We start from the raw sequence: 25,285 nt of genomic DNA, 5'->3' as shown, positions 1-25,285 counted from the left end.
AAGATGAAAAACCCGCTAGACGAAAGGGTTTTCCGTTTTGGAGGCACTTCGCAAAAGAAATTTCCCTATGGGCTTGCTTCGCAATATGAAATGTCTTGCGAGTTTTTCCGACTTTTTCCCCCCTTTCCCCCCTTTTTCTAAGCCGCTTATCCGCTTATCCACTAAGCTGATAAGCCGCTAAAAGCTGCTAAGCCGCTAATAGCGCTAATCCGCTAAGCCGTCAATGAGCTTGCTTCGCAAGACGAAAATACCGCTAGACGAAGAGAATCGCGGAACGGATTCTTTTCGTCTTGCGGGGCACCACTGTACTTGCACTTTGACATGCTTTCGAACTGCTAAGTTGGCAGGAGCATGGAGCTCACCCTGTCGCGGGGATTCGAACCACCAGACTTCTGATCGGCAAGCCCTAGGCTCTGTGGTTTAGACCTTAGTACCCCCTTAATGTCCCAAGTCTGCATTCCACTGCAAGGGGAATTAGCCAACAGTTTAATAGTTAGATATTTCTGCTTGGCTAATACATTTTTCTCTAAAAATAAATGTTTTCCTTCTAACAGACACATTATTTGATTGCAGAAGAAAGTACTTCTTCACAGAGCACATAGTCAAACCATGGAGTTCATTCCCATAAGATGTAGAGTTGGCCACCAACTTGGATGGCTTCAAAAGAGAATTAGACAGATTCATGGAGGATAGAGCTATGACAATGTTTTTCCTCCCCTCTCAAAGGCAGCCAGTTGCTGGGAACCACAAGTGGGGACTCCTGCTTGGAGGCTTTTTGTAGGCATCTAACTGGCCTCTGCAAGAACAAGAAGCTGGTTAGATGGGCCTTTGGCCTAATGCATCAGGGCTGTTTTTAAATATATGGAAAATACGAATAGATTGTTGTGATGAGCTGAGGAGTGATATTAAAGGCTCAGCAAGTTCATTCCTATCAAATGCCTACTAAGCATGACGTAATGTAGTTGAGATACCGGTAATAGGGCAATTAAAAAATAAATAAATTAAAGATTTTCATGAAATACAAAAGAACATGCAACCTCTCTCTTTTTTCATACGGAGGTAGGGAGAGAGAGTAGAGGATGGGTGATAAACTTACTATTTCTTCATTTTTCCAACTTGGTATAGGTGTGAGAGCAAGGGATGCAGGTGGCACTGTGGTCTACAGAGCCTAGGGCTTGCCGATCAGAAGGTCAGTGGTTTGAATCCCTGCAATGGGGTTTGCTCCCGTTGTTTGGTCCCAGCTCCTGCCCACCTAGCAGTTCAAAAGCACGTCAAAGTGCAAGTAGATAAATAGGTACCGCTCCGGTGGGAAGGTAAACAGCATTTCTGTGCACTGCTCTGGTTCGCTAGAAGTGGCTTAGTCATGCTGGCCACATGACCCAGAAGCTGTCTGCGGACAAACGCTGGCTCCCTCAGCTTATAGAGCAAGATGAGCACCGCAACCCCAGAGTCGTTCGCGACTGGACCTAACGTTCAGGGGTACCTTACCTTTATATATGTGAGGGCAGTCTTTTTTCATGTTTCACATGTGCCTAAGCATCCCCATATGCACACCAGAATGTTGGCTTTTGAATAAATAGCAGTTGCTATTTGCTATCCCTCCCCTGCCCACTTTTGCACAAATGTATCCATCCATTTCAGCTTCATTGTTGCTATAATCTCCTTTTGGCTATCCGTATTTTATTAAGTTTTAAAGGGTGGTTAATAAATATGTTCCCAGTCAGAAACCGGAAAAGAGAAAGGTTTGGTCGTCTGTCAAGTTAGCAAATAGTATGCCACTGGGATAGTTTTTGCCAATCAGTGCAGCCTATGAAAACAGGGTTACAGTATAAAGATTTCAAGAAAAAGATAGGCCATATTCAGCAAAGCTGTCACATCAACCTCTACATATAAATATTGTCTCCCCGTTGCGGAGGCATTTGCAAGGTGGGGATCACATATTAGGGCTTTGCATATATCTTAGCAGCCTGGAGGTATATGAAAAAGTTAATATAATAGATTTTTACAAATTATGGCACTGAAAGCATGAATGTGCTGTAACAGCTAGACTCAGATTAATATTACATGAATTACAAATAAATACACACTTGAAATATATTTCCAATAATCTTGTTCATGTAATAGTTTTGTTTTGTTTTTGTCTTTAGGACAGAATGTGAGTATTACTATCTATTCATCGTTTTAAATTAACATTGTGAAAAACGAACTAGAATAAATAAAACAAACAGCACAAAAATGAAAAAAGGACTGCAAAAGCTGATGGATTCTGCTGGCAATTTTGTCCTCCACAATTCTCTATCACTCCCATAATAGCATGTAATTCTTCCACCTTTGAGAAGCAATTCTGGCTGGCACTTGTTAGTATTTGTACTGCCACCAGCCATTTTTTATAGAGCGCCCAAGATTATTTTTTGATGGATTAGCTGTAATATTAAATTATCACCGGAATAAGCTAAGTTTACAAAACCACAATTCCGCTGTGGTTCTACTACAGACTTGTTACAATTATGGCTTTCAATTCCATTAGGAGCTGAGATTATGATCTACTACTGATTAGAAGTGGGAATAAATGTCTGAAAGGCAGCATTTGACCAATTTATTTTCCCCACATGCACTTGCTGACAGAGCAGTGTGATAAAGTAGCTTTTCTCCCCCTTAACAAATCTATAACATTTTTTTTAAAGAAAAACATCAGAATGTAAAATATGTGACTCTCCATGAAATGTGAACACCAAATATGTAAATGTTTTCTTTTGTCCATCACATTCTCTCATTTCTGCTCCTCAAACTACAAGAGATAGGCTTCCTTTTGGCAACTTCTGCAGCCAAGCTGGTGCCAGACATCTTGCTATGCTTTCCTCTGGACCACATCAGTGAAGTCGACTGGGGGTGGGGGTGGTCTTGTCGTCTGGGCAGTCCAGGACCTCCATAACACTACCTAGGCTTGCACCCTGGGGAAATCACTTTGGTGCTGCTAACACTGCAGTTTGACTTCATCCCAAAGGCACACTCCATTGTCTCTCAAGATTGATGGATGCCAACAATTTATGGATAGCCTCCTTTCTGAAGGAGGCTCTGATTTTTAAAATTCTAGTAAGTAATGTTGGATTTGCGGCACTCCACTCATGCCTATAGTTATAAAAGGAGATAAATACTATCTGTCATTCATCTTAAACTACATATTGGCACAAAAGGTTTTATGTTTTAGATAAGAATTGATTAGGTAAAACAATGGGGGGTGAATAAAGAAAGAAAGTGACTGCACTCACAAATTCTGTCCTCAAATTTGATAAATGATCCCTACTGGGAATCGTTTGCCTTTGCAAAATTACTTCTATGTGACATTTGTCTCTCTAAAACTGTGTACTTTATTTATGGTAGATTACATTTTTTTAAATGCTAATGGCATAAATCCTATTTCAATAACCAAAAATTCTGAATGCCTGTGGGCATCGTAAGGAATGTAAGCAGGAGGCCAAACGGTCAAATCAATGATACATAATCTCTGAGTAGCATTTATTTAAATGAATATTTACCACTGCTCTATTTAAACATAGATAGCTGCTGTAGCAAGTCATGTAGCGAAACACACAAAACAATGTCTGTGTAAGGTTGCATTCAGTAGCTCCATGTTCTAGCCTAGGGCCCTTTCTTTTCTTTATAGCTTGTACTTTCTGAACCTTGACTTCAATTTCCAGTAAACTTGCTAAACATATTGCACAAGCATTTCTGCAGTATGTTGGAAAAGTCAGAACAATGGTTTATTACTGCTCATTGCAATGCAATTCCATTAGCCATTCCATCAACTTTGGCAGTTTATTGTTAAATGTTTACTGTGTCCAAAAATGTCACAATCAGTTTATGACCTTTAAAGCTGGTGTTTCTAGGTAAGGTAACATAATTAGGGATTAATGAAATGTGTTATTTCAGGACGAGAACTCAAGCTTCCATGTCCAATGGCAACATACATCTTTAATAGCCTGGTCATAGACCTACTACAGCATTCACCTTTTGTTAAATAAACATAGTTTGGAAATTTACCTGGGAATAAGACCCATTGAACTCATGCTTACTGTTGAATAAGTATTCAGCATATTGACTGCATGCAAGCATTCATTTAATACTAGGAGCCTTTCACCCAACTTTGCTTGGTGATTCTAAGAAATCAAAAGAACAGTACTGTACAGTTTTGAAATCCATTGTTAAAACAGGTGCTGCTTTGAAAGATTCTGGCTGCCATCTTGATTCAAAATGGTGTTCAGTTGTCTCCAGACACAGAGCAAAACAACAACAACTCTGCTTTGATCTCAGGAACCACCATTCAAAAATTGGTTATGATATCTCAAGAGCTCTCCAAATGTATAGCAAACAGAGAAAACACATTTTCAAAATATATATAGCAGACTAGAGATTTATATATATTGCTTGAGAATGCTAAGTTTTGAAAGGTTCAGTCGGCCATATTGATTCATAGTGGCATACAATTGTAGCCAAACAAAGACAAAAAAACCCCTCTACAGTCTCAGGAACCGTCGTGCAAAATTAAATTACTATCCTGCTTCAGATGAAACCAAATCCAGCAGTCCCAAGTCCACTCACAGAGGCATCTCCTCCCCACAAAAAATGCACAAAAAAGAACTCAGAACTTGGGCTCAGTCCAAATTGGATTGGATTCAAAATATGCAAAGTTATTTGGGAGGAAGTAGCTTAGCCTATTTCTGAGTCAATCCTATGTTAACCGTATATAAACAATGTGCACATGCCAGTAGAATCCTCCAATTGGTACTGCAGCCCTCCACGTTGAGAGCATATGCCCCTGAATTTATGTATTTCCTTTCAACACCTTGGCATTTTTAGGTATTCTAACATGCACTTGTTTTCATGGAGGGCTTACAAAGTCTTTAAAGGCGCTGAGCACATACTCTAGACTGCACAAGACTTTTTGAGGTGGTGGTGACGAAAGCATGAATGTCACAGGAACTGTTATCAGTTGCAGGTGTAGGTATATTCCAAACTTCTTCTTTTTTAAAATTAAGTTCTCACAGCACATAAAACATTAGTCATGGAAACTTTTTCTGTTCCAGTGTCTTAATCTGTTGGAAAATCTGCCCTTGTTTTAACCTTGTAGCATTTGAGGCTGGTTGGATCTTCAAGGCCTGGTAACATTTCCAATTCCATGTGACTAGAAAGGAACCCACTTTTGTGGCTAATCGGAAGCTATTGTCTCACTTTCCTTCAGGCATGGACATCAATTGGTTGTTTGGCTTATCTCTGCTTTGGGTGCTTAATGCTTCTAGGACCCACAGTTAGTAGTTAGAATTCTACTCCTGACTACAGTAGTTACTATCATTAGTTTTCTGGAGGCAACATAAAGGGTTGGGGTCATATGTGATAGTCTGTGTTTAGACGACTGGATTTAGAGCACTGAGCCTCTTGGGCTTGCCGATCAGAAGGTCGGTGGTTCGAATCGGTGCAGTGGGGTGAGCTCCCATTGGCTCTGTCCCAGCTTCTGACAACCTAGTAGTTCGAAAGCATGCCAGTGCGAGTAGATAAATAGGTACCGCTGCGGCAGGAAGGTAAACGGCATTTCTGTGCACTCTGGTTTCCGTCATGGTGTTCCGTTGCACCAGAAGCAGTTTAGTCGTGCTGGCCACATGACCTGGAAAGCTGTCTGTGGACAAACAGTTTACATGGAAATTGTTCGATTTGGTTGTGTACTTTTGTTTTATTTGTTGTTTATGACTACTTTTGTTATGTTTGTAATTATGTAATTTTTTATATGTTGTAAGCTGCCTTGAGCATGGTTTTAATTTTGGGAATCAGGTGTACAAATAAAATGATTGAATGATTGATGTTTCAGAATTGTAGTCTAATATAGCAATATAGCCACATTCATGTTGCTATCTCTCTCCCCCATCACAAATGTGATGCTATATGAAATGTTTCTATAATTCATTTGCCAGATTTTTTTTATTCTTTGCAGGTGTGAAATGCTTTTGCACTTGTAAAAATTATCTGTCACATGATAAGAAAAAGAGAGCATATATTACCTAGGGCTGATCAAAGAGTTTGTGTAAATATTATTTACACCAACTGTTTCTGGTTAATGGAAATCCAGACTTTATATACAATCTTTTAAAATGTTTGGTGCTTCAATTTTACTGGAAGTAAGGGAAGGATAATTGATGCCAAATGCTCTTTTATTGTCTCCCACATGGCAGAATCAAACTATTCAGTGGATCATTGAAGTGTGCCCAGGCATTGCGCCAGATCATCAGGAAGCAAGGTCATATGCGATGAACACACAGTGCTTGAAACAGGAATAGCATGTATCAGGACTTTGAAAAGGGCTTTCATTCCAGTTCCATCAGATTAAATCAGGAAACTGGATTTTCATTGGGGGGGGGGTGCTGAGCCTCCAAAATATATACAAATCTCTCCATCCTTGCAAAGAACACAAATGAGATTTATGAATATGCAGCACTAGATAACATGATTACAGGCTGGTATCATTTCAAAGAGCCTCCCAGCTCTTGTGTAAACCAAAGATTATCGCAAGCACCAGCTCAGCTATTTGATTCCCTGTGGAGCACTAGTGTCATTTATACATGTCAGATTCCAGGAAGAACCTAGCCATTATAGAAGAAACTGTATCTTTTGCACCTTAACTACATCAACTCTTGTCATATTATTTTCTGGTCAGTAAATCCAGACCGGTAACCTATTATTCAGCTTTCACAAACATCTGCTTTGCAAAGCCAATGTTGAAAGATTGTAAGAAGGAAAAAAATGGCCACTCTGCAATAGCCTAATCATGGATTTGGGAATAGAACATAAGAACCTGCTGAATCAGGCCAATGGTCCATCTAGTCCATCTTCTTCTCATGGTGGCCAACCAGATGCCACAAGCAGGATTTGAGCACAAGAGCCCCATCTGTGGTTTCCAGCAACTGGTTTTCAGAAGCATTACTGTCTCTGATCATGGAGGCAAAGAATAGCCACCATGGCTAGTAGCCATTGATGGTCTTCTCCTCCATGAAACTCTTTAATCTTCCTTTAAAGCCATCTAGGTTGGTGGCCATCACTGCCTCCTTTGGGGACGCATTCCATAGTTTGACTATGTGCTGCATGAAGATTTAGGTGCTTTCATGCTTCTATGAAGACATCAGTTCCACACTGATAATATGAAACTACTTTTGTGGTTTTAAGAGTTTTTTGGGGCACTATGTGATGCATTTTCTGAACGACTGGGGATTTAGAATGAGCAGGTAGCATTTTGTTCCACCAATTGCTATTGTTTTCCTTCCACCAAAACACCCACAAAGGAATCTCCCAAGCAAAGTATTTATACTTTTGCCATGGTGTTCCATTTGCAACTCCAGTTGCTCCAAAGGTTTTATGAATGGAGTCCATTTATCAAATCACCAAAGCCATTTGTCAGAACCATGTCACTTATAATTGTGACACCTTTCTCAATTCCCCAGGCTTCGGGGAATGAGGACAGTGTACTGGAATGCACTGGGTGGTTGCATCTCAGCCCCCTAGCAATTATACTGTGGGGTACAAAAGGTCCCATTATGTCTGCAATGCTCTGTAACATCTTGCTAAAGCCATTGAGAGTAGCTATTAAGGGATTCAGAGTATAGTGTCATCAATATGCTGATGGCACCCAGCTCTACTTCACTCATACATCTAAATCAGGTGTGGCTGTGCAATTCCTGGATCAGTGCCTGATAGCAGTGGAGGGATGGATGAGGGCTAACATTGCATGTTGACAAGATGGATGCTCTGTGATCATTTCCTGATTCCAGGACTTAAGCAGTCTGCTTGTTCTGGGTGCTTCTCTGCATTCCTTCTGAAGGATCGGGTTTATATTGGGGTGGGGTGTTGTTGGAGGACCGGATAGCTGCATTGGCCAAGGGTGCCTATTAGCCTTTGCTTAGTACCTTATAGCTGTTTCTGGACAGGGAGAGTCTCTGGCCATAGTACCCCCAGGCACTGGTGACCTTGAAACTGGACCTAATGCACTCTGTGTGGAGCTTCCTTTGAAGCTGGTCCAGAAATTTCAGCTGATGCAAAATTCAGTCGCTACGTTGTTGAGTGGTGCAACTTATCACAAGCACGCCACTTCCTTGCTGAAACCGCTGCACTGACTGCCCATAGGATAAGAGACTGCATGTAGTATTTTATCAAGAGGTCCATTCTGCACAAGACAGGAATCAAGGCTTTCGGGTTGTAGCACCTACCCTTTGGAATTCCCTCCTGTTAAAATATCAGAAGGCAGTGTCTCTGCTCCCTTTTCAGCACCTACTGAAGACCTTCCCCTTGCAGCAAGTTTTCTAAGTAGAGATTTTTCTTAATCTGCATCTGTATTAGAATTGTTTTTAAGGGTTTCAACTGTTTTATTGCTTGTGTGTTTGCCAACCTCGGCTCCTTTGGGAGGAAGGATGGGGTATATATTTAAATAATAATTTTAAAAAGGAATATGAACAAAGCAACTTGGGATGCGGTTACCTGAGGGAGCACTTTCCCCCATACTAAGCTACCTACTCATTCAGATTTCAAAGAAGGCTGCCCTCATTTTTCCATAGCTTGCGGAAATTCATTTTGCAGAAACCAAGGAAAGGGCATTTTCTGTGCAGCAACCAGCCTTTGGAATCATCTCCCCTCTGAAACAAGGCAAGTGCCAAACTTGATGTGTTTTTTGCTCCTGTTAAGGACTTGCCTTTTCACCCAAGCAATTTTGCCAAGCTTTTAGTAATTATTCTGACTTACTGTGGATGTTGCATTTACTGTTTTGAATGTATTAATTTTTATTTAGAATGCATTTATATTGTTGTAAACCAGCCTGGATTATTATTATTATTTCAAAATGATGATTGTAGAGTTAATGATCTTGTAGTGTTGTTTGCTGAGATGCTTACAATGATTTGAAGTGCTTTGAATGCTCTAGAATGCTGCACAAGTGGTCAAGATCATTCTTGACATTTGATTCTACATACAGGCTGCAATCCTATACACACTTACTTGGGAGTAAGTCACAATAAACTCGGCTGAGGACAGATGTGCACAGAATTGAGAGAAGAGAGGCAATATATTACTTCAAATAATTTTGTGGGTGTGGAGTGTCATTTTCTTCACCACAACACTCTTTCCACAACCCCTAAAGCTAGTGATAATATATTATTGCTTTTAATTTCATTGCAGTTCCTGCTTCCCAGTCACAGGCGTTGTCAAAACTTGTCACTTTGCACTAAGGCAGCAGAAAACATTCAAAGCACATCTTGAATCCAATCAGCTTTCGTTGTTGAAAGGTTCTGCACACATGGACACAGGATATTTATACAGGTGCAAATTTTACAAATGTGCTGCTTCCTCACCCAGAAGGAAGCCATTAGGGTTCAGAAGGAGGAGGCCAGACTTACTCTTGCACACATAAGTGGGGTTTTTTTTAAAAAAAAAAAGAGGGGGAGGACATAATCCAGTCATAGCTGAGCACCTTGAAGATAGTGATTTCAGTGGTAAAGTTAAGTGCATCAATGGGACTTTGCAGTGTTTAACTTTTGCTAGGTGGTGCCCGGCTTCTTTAGGGATAGCTATATAGTATTTTACGACAAAATTATAATCTGTAGCCTAGAAAAGTTGTTTTCTTGCTCTGTAGAATACAAAATAAATTTGGACCTTGTATTAGAACAGATGACATCTGTGTGTGTGTGTGTGTGTGTGTGTGTGTACACACACACACACACACACACACACACACTGCTTTTAATAGGAAAAACAGGAATGCTATTTTCTGTCTCATTTCTTACTTCTTTTACAAAAAACGTGGTTCTTGTACTCAGGTATGGCAAAAGCATGGCAAATTATGACTCCAGTAAAGTCAGCGGCTGATGTTCTATGAAGCTGAAGGTGTTGTCTGTTTACCTAACTATTCAATGTGTGCGTTCTTGCTAATAGTCTCTTTGTAGCCCCACCTCCCCCATCCCAATCAAAACATAAGTGGGCATTTCATACTTTTGGGATAGACATTCTTAAAACTTTCAGACAGTCACTGCTTTTCTCAGGGAACACATTTGTATTCAAGATCTATTTCTGCTTTACATTTTTTTCTGTTTATCTAACCAAGAATGTCTAGATGTTTAAGTAAATAGAATGTTAGGGATTTGTCAGTTCTGGAAAATTAAAAAAAGACTTTATATTTTCGAGCAGGACATTTTGCTATGGAACAAACAGGTCTGGTAGGCCTCTGAAACACTTAAGCCCATTTAAATTTAATTCCATGATGTGAGATTAGCTGCTGCTTACAGCCACTGATCCAGTTATATCCTGCCTTTTTGGTGGTATTTGCATGTGTGTTAAATGCCACAAAAATATAGTGTGTCTATTCTATAAATGCAAAATTATTACATGAAACAGACTTTCAATGTTTATGAATGCATAGACTGGAAAAAAGTTGCTCAGACACTTGATCTAATTTTCAGAAATGAAAATGATGTAATAATAATATTAGTTGTAAACACATTTTTTAAAATAATAATCATAGAACCATTGCTAGTGAGTGATATTGGTTTTGGGGGAAAAGCAAAACATGTGCAGCATATAGATATGAAGCCATGGATGGTACAAAATCCCCTCCAGGAAGCTTGTGGAGCCAATATCCCAGGAATTCCTTTTGAAGCTAGGAATGTTCAATAATACCCTTTTGTCTGGGGGCTTATAGCTCTAAATATCTCAGATTTAACTTAAGCAAAGAATAAAGATCACCCCTGCTAAAGGAACTCTTTCCATGTGATTTGGAAAGTGATGTCTGTCGTTTTGCCCACTATCCCTCCACAAAGGATGGGTGGAACAATGATGGCAGCCAATATGTCTGAGATTGGAAGAGCTAATGAATATGTGGAATGTGTCGTTCCCCTTTTGTGCCATATTAGATGGGCTCATCCAGTTGTTGTTGTTGTTATTTTATTATTACATTATATTATTATTATTATTATTATTATTATTATTATTATTATTATCATCATCATCATCATCATTATTCTTAATACTCCGCCCATAAGGCTGGGTTTGCCCAGCCACTCTGGGCGACTCCCAACAGATTAAAAACAGAATAAAACACCAGATAGTAAAAACTTCCCTAAGCAAAGGTTCTTCTCTCAGATAGTTGCATTCTGCAATAGGGCACAGTTTGAGCGGGCCTCCATGCTACTAGCATAAAGTTCATTTCAGTTCTGCATTTTGCTTTACCAACCCCCATTGATTCTTACCAAGTGAGCAGTGCTGTCGCAATAGTCCCTTTTTACCCTTTAATATGGGTGCATCTGTACAAATGCTTAAGGGCTGTGACATTTGCACTCCACATATGGCCAAATATCTCAATGGAAAAGAGATCACAAGGCTGCAAAGGTCAGTAAGGTGCTTGCCAGTAAATACCTATCATAGTAACTTGCACTGTTATCCAACTGATTCCCAAATTGCTTTCCTTGACGCTCCCTCCAGTTCAGCCCATGGTAAAAATTCCCACAATTTGGCAGTAATGCAGTAAAGCAGTAACAAGGACAGCAGCCATTCCTCAACAGTGAGGCCAAATGGGAGGGTCGTGTTGTCTGTACAGCCCAGGACCTCCATAAACCCTGCCCAGGCTTGCACTCACTGCATTGCTGCTATTGCAGTGGCTAGTAGTGATGTATGGAAGTGAGAGCTGGACCATAAAGAAGGCTGATCGCCGAAGAATTGATGCTTTTGAATTATGGTGCTGGAGGAGACTCTTGAGAGTCCCATGGACTGCAAGAAGATCAAACACATCTATTCTGGAGGAAATCAGCCCTGAGTGCTCACTGGAAGGACAGATCGTGAAGCTGAGGCTCCAATACTTTGGCCACCTCATGAGAAGAGAAGACTCCCTGGAAAAGACCCTGATGTTGGGAAAGGAGAAGGGGACGACAGAGGACGAGATGGTTGGATAGTGTTCTCGAAGCTACCAGCATGAGTTTGACTAAACTGCGGGAGGCAGTGGAAGACAGGAGTGCCTGGCATGCTCTGGTCCATGGGGTCATGAAGAGTCGGACACAACTAAATGACTAAACAACAACAACAACAACAACAAAGACGTCACCCCCAGAAGTGCACTCCATTGCCACTCAAGGCCGATGGATGCCAACAGCAACAGACACCCATTTTAATTTTTCATACTTAACTCCTGCCATTCAATTCAGCTAAAGAATTCCCATTTCAGTTACTGTTTTCGTGCTCTTCTGTTTATTTTACCGATAGCCCACATTCTATTAATTGACACCTTGCGTACCTGGCGCCCCTTATACGAGTGATTCCATGAACTTGACCCAGTTATTCAGGAGTTCCAGAGGATTAGCAACATTTGCGTTACATTCCTTTGAACTTCCTTTGAATAAAGGATGGGCTGCTAAACAGGAGTTAGTATTCTAGTAAAAGTAATGAAAAAGGTGGGCCAGGGATCTGCAAAAGTCATGTGAAACCAGATGGCAGCCTTCTGTTACAACAGGGAATTGCTGATGATAATGCCCAGGGCTCGGATCACTTTGGTATGCATTCATCTTGATTGTCTTATTCATTTCCAGTTGCTAAAGTGGCTTCAAATTCAATTATTGTTACCTCATTCTGACAGATCACAGAATAAAGCAGTTATGGTATTCTTCTGTATCTGCTTCTAAAACACACAGGAAGAGTCTGCATTTGAGTAACCATCTGATGGAATCATAGAATTGTATAGTTGGAAGAAACACCAAACTAAAACTAATCCAGAATGCAGCAGCTAGACAGGTAACTGGGAGTGGCCGCCGGGACCACATAACACTGGTCCTGAAAGACCTGTACCAGTATGTTTCCAAGCACAATTAAAAGTATTGGTGCTGACCTTTAAAGCCCTTACTGGGCTTCGCCCAGTAACCTGAAGGAGCGTCTCACCCCCATCGTTCAGCCCGGACACTGAGGTTCAGCTCCAAGGGCTTCTGGGGATTTTCTTCCTGCGAGAAGTGAGGTTACAGGGAACCAGGCAAAGGGCCTTCTCAGTAGTTGCGCCCACCCTGTGGAACACCCAACCTTCAGATGTCAAGGAAATAAACAACTATCTGACATTTAGTAGATATCTGAAGGCAGCCCTGTTTAGGGAAGTTTTTAATATTTGATGTTTTATTGTGCTTTTAATATTCTGCTGGGAGCCACCGAGAGTGGCTGAGGAAACCCAACCAGATGGGCAGGGTATAAATAATAAGTGATTATGATTATGATTATACAAAGGTCATCTAAAGCACCCCACCTCCAAAGCTCTTGGACCTGACATGGTATGCCTGGGACAAAAAGGTGAATTATTTATTTCCAACAACAATTAGTTTGACAAATATGTGTTTGAGAAATATGAGATCTCTTCCACTACTCTAAACAAATACAAATGACATTCAAGATTCATGCTGTATTTTATGAGCCTACTGAATCAAAGAGAAGTATGGCCAAATTGCTTTGCACTATAAATGCACATTTTTTTTTTTTAAAAAAAGTATGCATAAATTGTGTGTTAACACAGAACACTTGAGAGTCATAAGGCTGTTTTTTTCCTGCTGTTTCACAACATGATGGGCACTTGCAGACCAGCAAGTGCTGAGGTTTCATAACATGCAAATTATTGTCTGAATTGCATTTCAATCCAACATGATTTTTTTATTTAAAAAAAATACAAAAAAGAACCCCATTCACATACATTGTTCAAAGAGCCGCTGAGCGCGTAGCTCATGTGAATTCTCATGAGCAAATAACACATCCAGTTCAGATAACGAACACAAAAAGGTCCCTGCTGGATCACATCCACTGCACCCATCCAGTCCAGTGTCATGTTTTCTGCAGTGGCCAATAAGATGCTTCTGAGAAGCCCACAGGCTCTTAATCCTTACTGGGGTTGCTCTCAGAAGCTGCTATCCATAGATATACTGCCTCTGAAACCTGGCCTAGTCACTGCATACCATTAAAAAGGGCCCTTGCAATGGACTGTTCAGCAGTTAGCATGAGAAGCACAGTTAATTCAGTGGTATGTTTTTCACTGTCGCTGCCCTCTAATATGGTACAGTTGGAAATCAATTAAGCAAGGCAGCTATTCGCCACTAACATGCCAACGGATAGATTTTCCTCGGATACAGGAGATCCAAATTGCATCTCAAGAGGCACATTCATTACTGTCTCTTGTTTGTCAGCAGTCTCCTATGATAAATGGGCAAGATCCTCCACATTTGGATACATCTTACATCACACACAGCCCTGTTTCTTCCATCTGTTTTCATTGGTGCTGCAGACCAAACTGTTCCACTTCGTGTACCTTGTCAGGCAGTGGCGGGGGCTTTATTAACATGCTTCTGCATGAGCTCCAGTTAGAACAATACTGAAACCTTTCAGACTACCTAAGCGTGATGAAAATGAAGATGTAAAAAGAAGCAGCTGAAAGGATGATTGAGTGGAAATGCAATATGAGACACACAAGGAGGTAAGTGAAGTGAAGTGTGATGCAGTTACGGAAAAGACCATTTGCTCTTATGACTCATCCATTGAGAAAGTCTGTCACACTGTCTTTCTGCACAGTGACCACATGGTTCGTCCTCAGTGGGCCAGGCAGTGAAAAGAGATCAAGGAAGCACTGGGAAACTCTAGGATTTTGACCTTCTGCAAGGCATCTTGAAGAACATGAATTTACTACAATTATGCCTAAATCATTGAGAAATGTGGAACATGAGCAGCATGCCCATTTCCTATCATATTTGAGGATAGGCTGTAAACTGGGCAAAGGCCTTTGATAACTGCCAAGTCACTACACTCCCTGCTGGCTACCACATCCTGGTTCCAAATGCCACCACGATTCATCTGCTGCTTGGTTTGGCTTCACATTTTGCAGCCTGAGACAAAGGACAAGATCATGGTCCCCGTCAGTATCATGTACAGAGGTGGACTGGACAGACAGCAAGTCTTAGTTCAATGCTGGTGATGGGATAGCATCCTCCAGCACACCTGAAGCAGCAAGGCCAGATTAGGTGGCCCAAAAGAGGCCATGTGGCGGAATAGCCAGCTGTACCTGAATTATCAGTCTTTTGAAACAATTGCCTCACTTTTATAGGGCAGGTCCTGCGTGGCTATTGTGCAGTTTTACACACTGCAGTGCTGGACAACAGGAAGCACATTATCCCAGGCACAATCTCAACCATCAATAGGATGACACAGTTCTGGAAGCCTGGTTTATATTTTTCTGTAGTCAAGATTGAGAGAGCCTTCCAATGAACCATGTAGAAAATAGCAAGACAGAACAAAGTGTTCTATCAGGAATATACTACATCACCAAAACAATCACAGACTTATTTTCAGCAAAGACTTCTTGAATGATGAATTGGTAAGAGAACATTTTCTAATTAGGAAAATGAAGAATGATTTAAGTACTTTTGTAAATCATCCTAGTAGATGAACATAAAACATAATGAAATCATTCCTTTTTCCCCCCCAGATGGGTACCCTAAAAGATTCAGCCTCAGATATAAAATGCATTCATGAGGGGCAAGGGATCTATTCTTATGTATGTAAAAAAAGCCAAGGCAATGTAATGTGTATATATTTTCTAACTTCTTGAATGGAGCTTGAGCTGTGCTTATCAATTTAGTCACAAAATCAACAACAGCTGTGGATTCACCTACAGCAAATCAGAAAGAGAATATATAAACCCAAGGAGCCATCTGTGATGCATTTTTTTTTTTTTTTGCTTCAGGGGGAAAGTATATTTTTGTGGTTCTGGTTTTTCTCAAAATGTTATCAAGGAGGGATAGTGGGTGGAGAAAGATCAACCAAGGCCAGCTGCATTATCTAGCTTTGCTTTTTTCAAAAAGCAAAGTCTGTTACCACAACCATTTGGAGCAAACACAGGAGCTGCACAAGTCCAGCCTGGCCCTGTTCTGAATTGGTTTTGGGTCCTCCTTCTTTTTCATAGAAAGCTTTTGAACCACGACAGCCAATTTGATGGAGAACGAAATGGCGTCCTTGTAGTCCTAAAGGTAGACTTAATATATCCTCTCCTGCTTTAATGAGCACCTAGTTCAAAACAAAAAAAAAACAAGGAAGTAAATACATATTGCAGGCCTTGACTTGAGTGTACATGGAAAAGACTAAAAATAATAATGAAAGCTATTACACGAACTCACATATAAAAACAAAGGAGTTGAAAATGCATTATCAGGCCTTGTTGAAATCATCTCCATTTCCAGAAAGAGGAAAAAGAAGAGGAATGTGAACTCTCATTTTTTCATTGCTGTGCAATGCAGGTGAGGTGCTGCTTCAAACACATCTTTGCCTTGGTCTCTCAGCTAACTTTCACACCTCAGGCCACCACAAGCTGGTTTTGCTTGACCCTTGACTTGGGCTTCACAATGAAATTCAGAAGGTCCTTTGAGGGCAGTGTGCTTTCAAACTGCTGCCATATCCTGACTGAGTTGGTGTAGTAGATCCCTTTTTTAATTTCTTGCAGAGGAGGAGAATAATGTTGCTAGCCTCTGGTAGTTGTGGCATTCACTAACATGAATCAGTTTTAAAGGAAAGTGAGAAGAATGATCACAAGACCCAGTTTCCCTGCGGAGCTCTCCACTGGCCATTAAGCACCAAGATATAAAAGGGCAGGAATTTTCATCACATTCCTTCCCACCACTGAAGGAGTTATTGACAGGAGAAAGAGTGCCTACACTGCACTCCTCCTTGGTTCCTCTTTCTAAAAACAGTCCATTTTAGAGCCAGCTACCTGTCAAATCTCCAGCCAGCCTCACTTAGATTCGCTTTTACTGAGCTGCATTTTCAAGCTATGCCTTTTACCGTCTTAGATGGACGATATAACAGGGTACCATACAAAGACAGACTCTGTGTATGTGGGCAACTGCAAGTGGAAGACATCTTGCACTATTTGCTATATTGCCCACTATACATTGGACCCAGGAGGCAATTTCTCACCTGACCATCCGTACAGGAAATATGTCTCTCCCCAGCAGAGAAGGCCCTATGGCTTCTTAGTGATGTAAATGCTTCAGTGACTCATAAAGTCACTCTTTTTGCTTTGGCAGCCAAAAAGATCAGAAAGAAAACCCTGGACATATAGCAGTGAACTGCAAGGGAGACACAGAGATCTAAATAGAGACCATTATTTGTGGCACTACACCCCTTTTGCTTGTATTTATTTTTGATTCAGATTTGCCATGGCCAATGGCTAGTTCAATAAAGTTATTTGGATTGGATTAGATTGATTGGGGGAATCCAGGTTCAGTACAAGTGGTTAGAGAACAACCTGACCATGCATTCAGAGATATTAAAAGGGCAACACTCGTTGGACTATGCATGGTTCTGAACCCAAAGAAAGGTTCCAGGTTCAATCCCTGGAAATCTTGCTGAAACCATGGAGAGGTGGCTAATACTGAGCTAAATGGGACAATGGTTTGACTTGGAATATTGGCAAATTCCTATGTTGATACAGAAGGACTGCCAGAACAAGATGATTACTGGACACGAAAGATGACCCATTCCACAAAATCCCTGCTTCATATGTATATTGATATTATGATCACTAATGGATTGAGGCTTCTTTATTCTCATATGTTATATTTACAATTTGTGGCATGCATGTGACACAGAAAACAAAGGTAAAAACTCCCAACCCTGACACCTGAATGTATCACTCCACTTATGGTTACTGCAACTTTTAAATTATTCTGTTCCCAAACAGATATATTTCAGGCTGCAATATTTGTCTGTTCAGTTTATTGGAAAAATAGAACTGAGAGAGTTAAAAGTGATCAAGGTCCACAGTAACCTGTTAATCCTGACAGAATGCTGCTACAGTACCTGCTTCAAATTTTCCTCCAGTTGTGTTTGAACAGCTGTTTAAACTGGAAATGAGATTGTGGATTTGAAAACACACAGCCTCTTTCCTCAGAGAAGAAAAACAATCCCATTATTCAAGAACCTTCTTTGCGGAAAGTCCGCAGTCTCTGCCTACTGATTTTTGATCTTTGGATTTTTGCAAATAGTGCAGACATATTTCCACTGTTCAGAATCCAAAGGGAATTTATACCTCCCTTTCTCTCAGTATATAACTATAGTGTGGTATCCAATGTTAGTCAGACTCAGAGCAAACCCTGTGAAATCAATGGACTTAAATTACCTGTCTGTCAATTTCATTGGGGCTCCTGTATGACTAACTTGGAATATCACCCACAGATATGTCAATGTCACATGAACAAACTGAGCACCGTTTATTTAGTTAGTTCTTTCCACAGTGGACTCGTTTCTTAATTTTATTCAGTTTTTTCCTGAATGAACACTTTCCCTTTTGTACCACTCGAGTACTTGCGGGCAGCACGTAAGAAATACAGCACTCCAAAGCTGTAGCAGGGCCCTGCCACATAATAAAATACAGTTTTCTTTGAATAAAAATGTGAAGCCTCTGCACTTAAGCATTCATTGGTTTGTCTTATGAAGCAAGGCATTCTCTCACACAGTGCTGCTCTTTCCAACACCCATTTGACAGTTGTGATGCTTGCTTGGTGGCACCTACTCAAGTCTCTTCAGCATCAGGAAACAGTTTTATTTTCCCAGGCCCTAACTCAGTGGCAGAACCCATCCCTTTGCACACAGAAGAACTCAGGTTCATCTTCATGTAGGGCTGGGGAAAGAACCCTGTTTGAAATCCTGCTGAGATTCTCCCAGCCAGTGCAGATAAAACCTACATTAGATGGGCCAATAGTCTGTGACTTCTATAAGGCACTTTCCTAAATGTTGGCTGGGGTGAGTTTTTATCTTGTGGTTTTAGCTTATCTGTTTCAAATCTTGCTGTTTCTAATCCTACTATTTACTGCTTTTGATTTTATGTTACTAATTGCTTTATCATGTGTTGTTGGCTGCCCTGAAAGCAATTCTTACTGGCAGGATATTTTTAAAAAGAAAAGAAATGAATGAAAGAATGCATAAAATATCATGTTACCAATTATCCCATTAACTGTGCTGGACCAATGCTCTTTTAAAGGAATCAATTAAAGTGGGAAGTTATCCCGTTGCTGCTACAAAATTGTTATATGACAAGCCTTCATGTACCCAAGAGATTATATTCAGTGTTAAGTTTGTAAAGAAGCTGTAGTTGTGTTTAAAATTATGAAAGATTTGGAGTACAAAAGTACGCAGTCTCCCATGGATGCAGTCCTATGAAGGAAGGATTCTCATCAGCACATCTGCCCACACTGACAGGTGCTGTTTTCGGGCATTGATCATGGCACATTTTTCAGCTGCCTTGTTTGCACGAAATATTGCGGAGGCACAGTGACTGTAAACATGATCACAGCTGGTGATGTACTTCTTCCTCGATCACAGTTATAACCACAGAGCTACTTAAAGCGTTTTGGAGAACTGGTCCTCAAAGGGACAAAAGAAACAGTGTGTCCTATGTTCCATAGATATGCCCCCCTTTAAAAATGCTTCATTTCAGTTCAGGCAAACCTAGTCTTTTCCCTGGCTTCTTTCAGCTGCAGTCTCTGGTGTGGCCTCAGAACTTCACACACTATAAATCTCTTTGAAAGGAAATATGCATCAAAGCAGTTCACTCAGTTGTCTCTCCATGTTAGCCATTTCCCAAAACATTAAATGCATCCAGGTTTTCACTTTGCCTCCTTCCTCTCCCCCATACTGTTGGTGCGTTGCTGATCTCAGGGTAGCTAATCTCATGCCAGAGCCAGATCACGAGGCACAGGAATGTAGTCTCACCTACTTCAGATAGAATCTGTGGTGGGAACTGGGAGTATCTGGGCTTCTCTCTATCTCTGTCATTCTAGGTGGCTGTTCCCTTCCTGTGTTCTTTTGTCGCTGAAGGGTGATGATAAGAGTTCATGTCATGCAAAGTCTCTGGGCTCAGTTTTTTTGTAACCCGAGACATAACCAAGGGTTAACCATCACCTCAATTGCCTGAAAGATGAATGTCACATGAGCAGAACTAACAAGAAACAGGGAAAGTGACACTTAATGTGTCACTTAACACTCAATACTGCATTAACTACTGAGTTGTAAGACGGTGGGGGAGGAGGAGGGAAAAGTGCCCTTGTTTGCTTCTCCTACATTTGAAATTAAAAGACCAAGTGAAAAAAGGGCATTTTGATTTGCAATAAATTCTAATTCATGAAGGTGACCTTCTCATGGCAGAGAGCGGGAAAAACTTTGACTATGCCAAAGGCATCCTTGCCTTAAACTACATCTGGGAGCATACCTTCGACCTCCAGCATTATTTAATGAAATAGAGAGGACAATAACGGAACATCAAACCAGACTCTGCCACAAATACAATGATAACAGGTTAGAACTTAATGAAAGAAGCCGGCCACCACCTAAGCCCAAGTGTGTAAGTTGTCCTGGGAGTACTTGCAGGGTTGTTAATTTATGGTAAACCAGAATTTCCCTTTGGAATTGGCCATCTCTAGGGTATTAGAAAGGTTCCTCCTGAATGCTGCCTCTATGGAGGAGTGGCCAGCCTTAGAATAATCAGTGCAGGGGTAGTCAAAGGGTAGTGGTGTCCAGCTCCAGCCAACATGGCCAGTGGTCATGGATGATAGGAGTTATAGTCCACAATTGCTAGAGAGCAACAAATTGACTATCATTGGTTTAGTGAAAAATTATCAAAGAAAACTCCACTGAAGGACTTTGTGTTCTTTTTCTTTCAGAGTCTATGAGTTGTACTACCTCCAGTATCAAGAGGCTGCATGCCTCTGAGCACCAGTCAGAAGATTGCTATGGTCCTCATGTCCTGCTGGTGGTCTTCCCACCAGCATACGGTGGACCATTATGAGAACGTGATGCTGAACTAAATGGGCATAGCATCTTATATTCTTAAATAAACTTTTTTTAAAGCATTTGTCAATTACACTTTTAATTAGTGATGCATCCACTTTGTGGAATGTCAGGATTGTGTGTATGTGTTTGTTTCTTGTGATTTTTATTTCCACGTTTACAACACACACACGTTTTACTGTAAGAGCGACTTATGCAGTATACAATATCCAATCTCTTCCTTTCTCTGGCTTTCTGTCTGGATAGTCCATTTGGTTGTGTTCATTGTACAGCTGCAGAACTGATACTTCAGGCTTCACGGAGCTCCATGGCTTTGTACTAGCAAAACTGATTGGACTATTCTTGACACAGCCATATGCTTGAGTGAGTGATAACTGCTAAATACAAATGACATGATTCAATAAAGTCAGTTACTACAAGCCTTTTAAACTAGAAATCCCATGTGTGCCTGTCAGTGCAATTGACAGCTGAAAGTTCGTTTATGAAGATCTCAAACTAGACTTGACAGAACAATGAATCTCAAATTACATCTACACAGAAGCAGCAACTTGTAAAATATGTCTGACCTACCTTACAGTAGTCTATATCACTTACAGAAGGGGCACAAAAAATACCACCTGATTGTGTCTGTGACAGCTCAAAAATCTTTTGTAGCCTATTTGTTGGTGCACAAGCAGCAAACTCCAAAGAGGATGCTGTAGTCTAGACAAAACTGTTGAAAGAATATCAACCTAGAACCAAATTTATTTAAAAACTTTTGTTTCCTACAAAGATGACACCTTGGTGCATTATTTGCTTCCTTGAACATTAACTGGCTTATCCAAGTAAGAGAATTTACAGGCTTTCCATTAATAATTATGACAAACTACTTGCTGAAAAAGTAATGTAGTTAGCAAATTATTCATAACCCAGTCTTGGTCTTTATAATAATAATATATAAAAAAAGAATATGAATGACAGATTCATTGCACAAGCCTAACTCTAAACTCCGGAGAATTCCATGGGGTAAAAATTCTTCCTAGCAATTTAATTACATGTTCCTTGACTTAATCAGATGTTGAATACCATTCTGAGATTTTGTTTCCTCTGGCACTGGCATTTACAAATATTGCATTAGTGCTAACGTAGCATTTCAACAAAAATTACTCACATTGCTTGCTTTTGATTTGCCTTCCACAATAGCAACCCAAAGTAATAAACCATGCTGAAGCAGTTGAGACAGCATGTCCCCAGATCCCATTCTCCACAGCACGGTGGCACTTGAAAAATATTCTAGTATTTCAATATCAGTTCTGAATTTAATCAAAACATGTATAAACCAGAATAAACTTTGCTTGCAAGAGCCATGCTGGTTAACAGAATTGAAGTCAATTTACCGGGTTAATAAAAATCTAGCCACTATTATAATATTACTAAAGCGTAATAAAGTGCTGCACAGACTTAGCAATCTCTCAGTTACCAGTACAGGGTACTTACTTTATTATCCTAGGGGGACATTTGCTGAGGTCCCCATGCTTTCTATGGAACCCAATCATGTGTAATTATGAGGTGGATTAAGGTAATTCAAAGCACCATCCTCAATATGTAAAATTTCCAACTAGACTGTGATCATGTCTGAGGCATGAGATACAGTGAGTTTATACTATTATTTCAGAGAACTCACTGACTGTTTCCTTAGAGAAAGCAACTGTTTCCCCATATCCTGGCAACAAAACATTTATACCCTGTGCAGTGCAAAGCTAAGCATGTCTACTGGAACAGCAGACTGGAATTTACACCCAGTAAGTGTGCTTTGGATTGCAGTTTTAGTTAACTATCTACTTCACCACATGATAGAGCATTTAAAAAGAACTCTTACCTATAACAGAATGGTGATGGCTTTGGGTGACAATTTGCCTTTCTAAAATGGTCTTATAAATCCACCCGCATTATGTAAACTTATGTTGATTCTAGCCTCATGTAATTTAGGGTACCCTTTTTCTTTTTTGTCTCAACAGAAATACAAGACACCATGAAAAAAGTGATTATGTGAACACATTAGAGTTTTGTGTGTGTGTCTTGTGTTCACTAATCAGGTGAGAAGTCTGGAGTTTATACTCCTACAAAGGAAACACTAGACACTCTTTCGTGCAAGCCAAAATTAGCTGTCAGTTTCTCCATGGACATTTTCCATGTGTACTTTGAGGTAGTCGTTTCTTGTAAACTTTTTGTGGCATAGCTGGCATTCCGCCATGGGGCGATTGGGATTGTGAGTCAGTTTGTGCCGGATCAGCATTTTCTTCAGGCTGAACGACAAGTCACAAACCTAAAGCAATGATAAAAAGACAAAAAGGAAACCAGTGGATTGTTGATGATCAGAAGAATATTTCATAAGTAGACATTTGGGCACCCAACATTATGCACAACCCAGATTAAGCAATAGGGTAACATTATCCACCATTTCTGAACCAGGGATATGCTGCTAACTTTATTAATCTTTTATCTAATCATATCAGAAGGCTTTAGTTGTATCTCTGGATTGCACCACTGTAGAGCTGCCTCCTTTTTTCCCTGGAGAACACAGCAAGGCTGTGTGGCTTTATGAGATCACACAGTTTGGATATAAAGAAGGTAACCACTCCTTCACTGTTTTGCTGCTCATCCTCTCTAACGTTAAGCAAGTGACTATCTCTCATCCTCAGCTAGTGAGAAAACTAGTACAGCAATGCATGGAGGGAAAAACATCACTCCACAAGCTAGTAACCAGGGGTGGACCAGTAGCAACCTCAGAATAAGACCAAGCCAATTGTCTCTACTGTCTTTACTGAAACACTTAAGAACCTGGTAAGTTGCTAATCTGTGCTCACTAAGAGAAGTATGAAGAACAGGAAGTGGAAGTCACTTCCACTACACTTGACAACATTTGAACTGGCCCTGAAGTTGTCCTTTGAAAAGTATTTGATCTTCAGCATGAGCAGATGGTCATATTTACCTCCATGCTGCTGATTTCTGTATCTCAAACCTCTGATAAAGAAAGAGAACAGGGCTAAGCTGTTATTTTTCTGGACAGTTGGTAGCAATATCTGTACTTCCTGCTCCCTCCCAAAGTAATTTTCTGGTCTAAGGGTTTAATTTAACAATAATATAACTACTTGTGCTTATAAACTGCATGAGAAGTAAAACTCAGGTGAGGCTGATGTTTGAACAGTGTCTCCCTAATAGGGAGTTAAGCAGTGTTCTATCTTCCCAAGGATATCTGGTATTATTCATTGTGCAAGCAAAAACAATACAATGACATACTGAATGAGAAAACATACAACGTATCCTGACTGCTGAGTCTTTCTCTGTAAGACCAATGATTAATGAACTGCTTTCCATAACCCTTTGGTTCTATCTATCTCCTAATGCTTAACACACTACTGCAAAGGGCCGGAGAAGGCAAGGCACTATTGCAGCTCCGTACTGTAATTACTCCTTCTGCCGTGCAAATGGCAGTAGCCATATTAGTCTTTCGCAGCAAACAAGACTTAAGACTTTCAGGTAAATTCATACTTTCAGCTATGAATTTCGTAGCTCTGCTTGGAACAAACTAGTTTTAATGACGGCAAGGAGATGGAGGATCCAGTGCACTATGAATTGTCTCTATGGAAATGAGGGCGATCACCATAGAACCATGGAATTGGGACCCAATGGTCACCCAGTCCAGTTGCCTGCAATGGGTGTGGAGCTTGTGGCTCTCCAGGTGTTGCTGGACTACAGCTCCCATCATCTGTGATCCTTCGCCTTAACAGCTAATGGCAGTTAGAGGCCAACAATATCTGGAGGGACAGATGTTCCCAACCCTGATTTATAGCATGCAGTAGACTTTATGGTCCCATACCCTTTAGCAAAATCAGATCCTATTTTTTATATATATATATTGGATCCTATTTTTGCCTTTTGGTGGTGTCTTGTGCAAATGTTTGTAGTGTGATATAACGTAAGTCTCTTAAGTGTGCATGTGGGATGTTTGTGTGGATGCAGCTTGCCATTAATGTACAGGCATGTAAATAGATGTGCATGAACGCTAAGGCAGCGTGCAGCGTGCAGCCAAACATTTTGCAGACTGCAGCAGCTGTACTGTATTTTGAACTGCTGATAAAGATATAATTAAAACAAAACACAAGTTAAACAAAAGAACAGGCGCTGTCTTGGCTTCTAAATCAGTGAAGGGCAGGCAATTTCAGAGTAAACAAATACAGGTGGGTGACTAGAGCCTTCAGCAATGTGTGATAATAGGCTCAGGCAGTGATCCTTACTATGGAGTACATGGGAAATCACATATCCCTATTTTCACCTGGGACATGTTGAAGGGCCTGCAATCTCTGCCTTCCCTGTGTTATTATAACATGGTCAAATGGAATCATGTGGACCACTGGACCACACTGATTAAATACTG

General features: G+C 40.5%; 1 protein-coding gene and 1 long non-coding RNA gene across 5 annotated transcripts in view; one reads left to right on the top strand and one right to left on the bottom strand.

Annotated features, from left to right (window-relative positions):
* The first annotated feature begins 8,208 nt into the window (after positions 1-8,208).
* LOC309350435 lies at positions 8,209-20,943 on the top strand. Of its 2 annotated transcripts, XR_014160367.1 has the most exons (3): positions 8,209-8,679; positions 14,321-14,509; positions 20,742-20,943. It is a non-coding gene; the product is annotated as an uncharacterized lncRNA (long non-coding RNA). The 2 variants fall into 2 exon arrangements; XR_014160368.1 differs by lacking the exons at positions 8,209-8,679; positions 14,321-14,509 and adding an exon at positions 15,976-18,825.
* A 651-nt stretch (positions 20,944-21,594) lies between these two features.
* Positions 21,595-25,285, bottom strand: part of PRDM5 (PR/SET domain 5) — an 89,842-nt gene continuing 86,151 nt past the window's right edge. For all 3 annotated transcript variants that reach the window (XM_081876865.1, XM_081876866.1, XM_081876867.1), the window contains one exon: positions 21,595-23,173. In XM_081876865.1, the coding sequence (XP_081732991.1) occupies positions 23,009-23,173 (165 nt within the window). In that variant the 3' untranslated portion in view covers positions 21,595-23,008. The remainder of the gene's footprint in view (positions 23,174-25,285) is intronic.

The sequence above is a fragment of the Podarcis erhardii genome (genome assembly GCF_964252035.2).
Source record: "Podarcis erhardii genome assembly, chromosome: 9".
NCBI classification, from domain to species: Eukaryota; Metazoa; Chordata; class Lepidosauria; order Squamata; family Lacertidae; genus Podarcis; species Podarcis erhardii.
The sequence above is the reverse complement of the archived record's forward strand: the minus strand, read 5'-3'. Positions and strand labels throughout refer to the sequence as shown.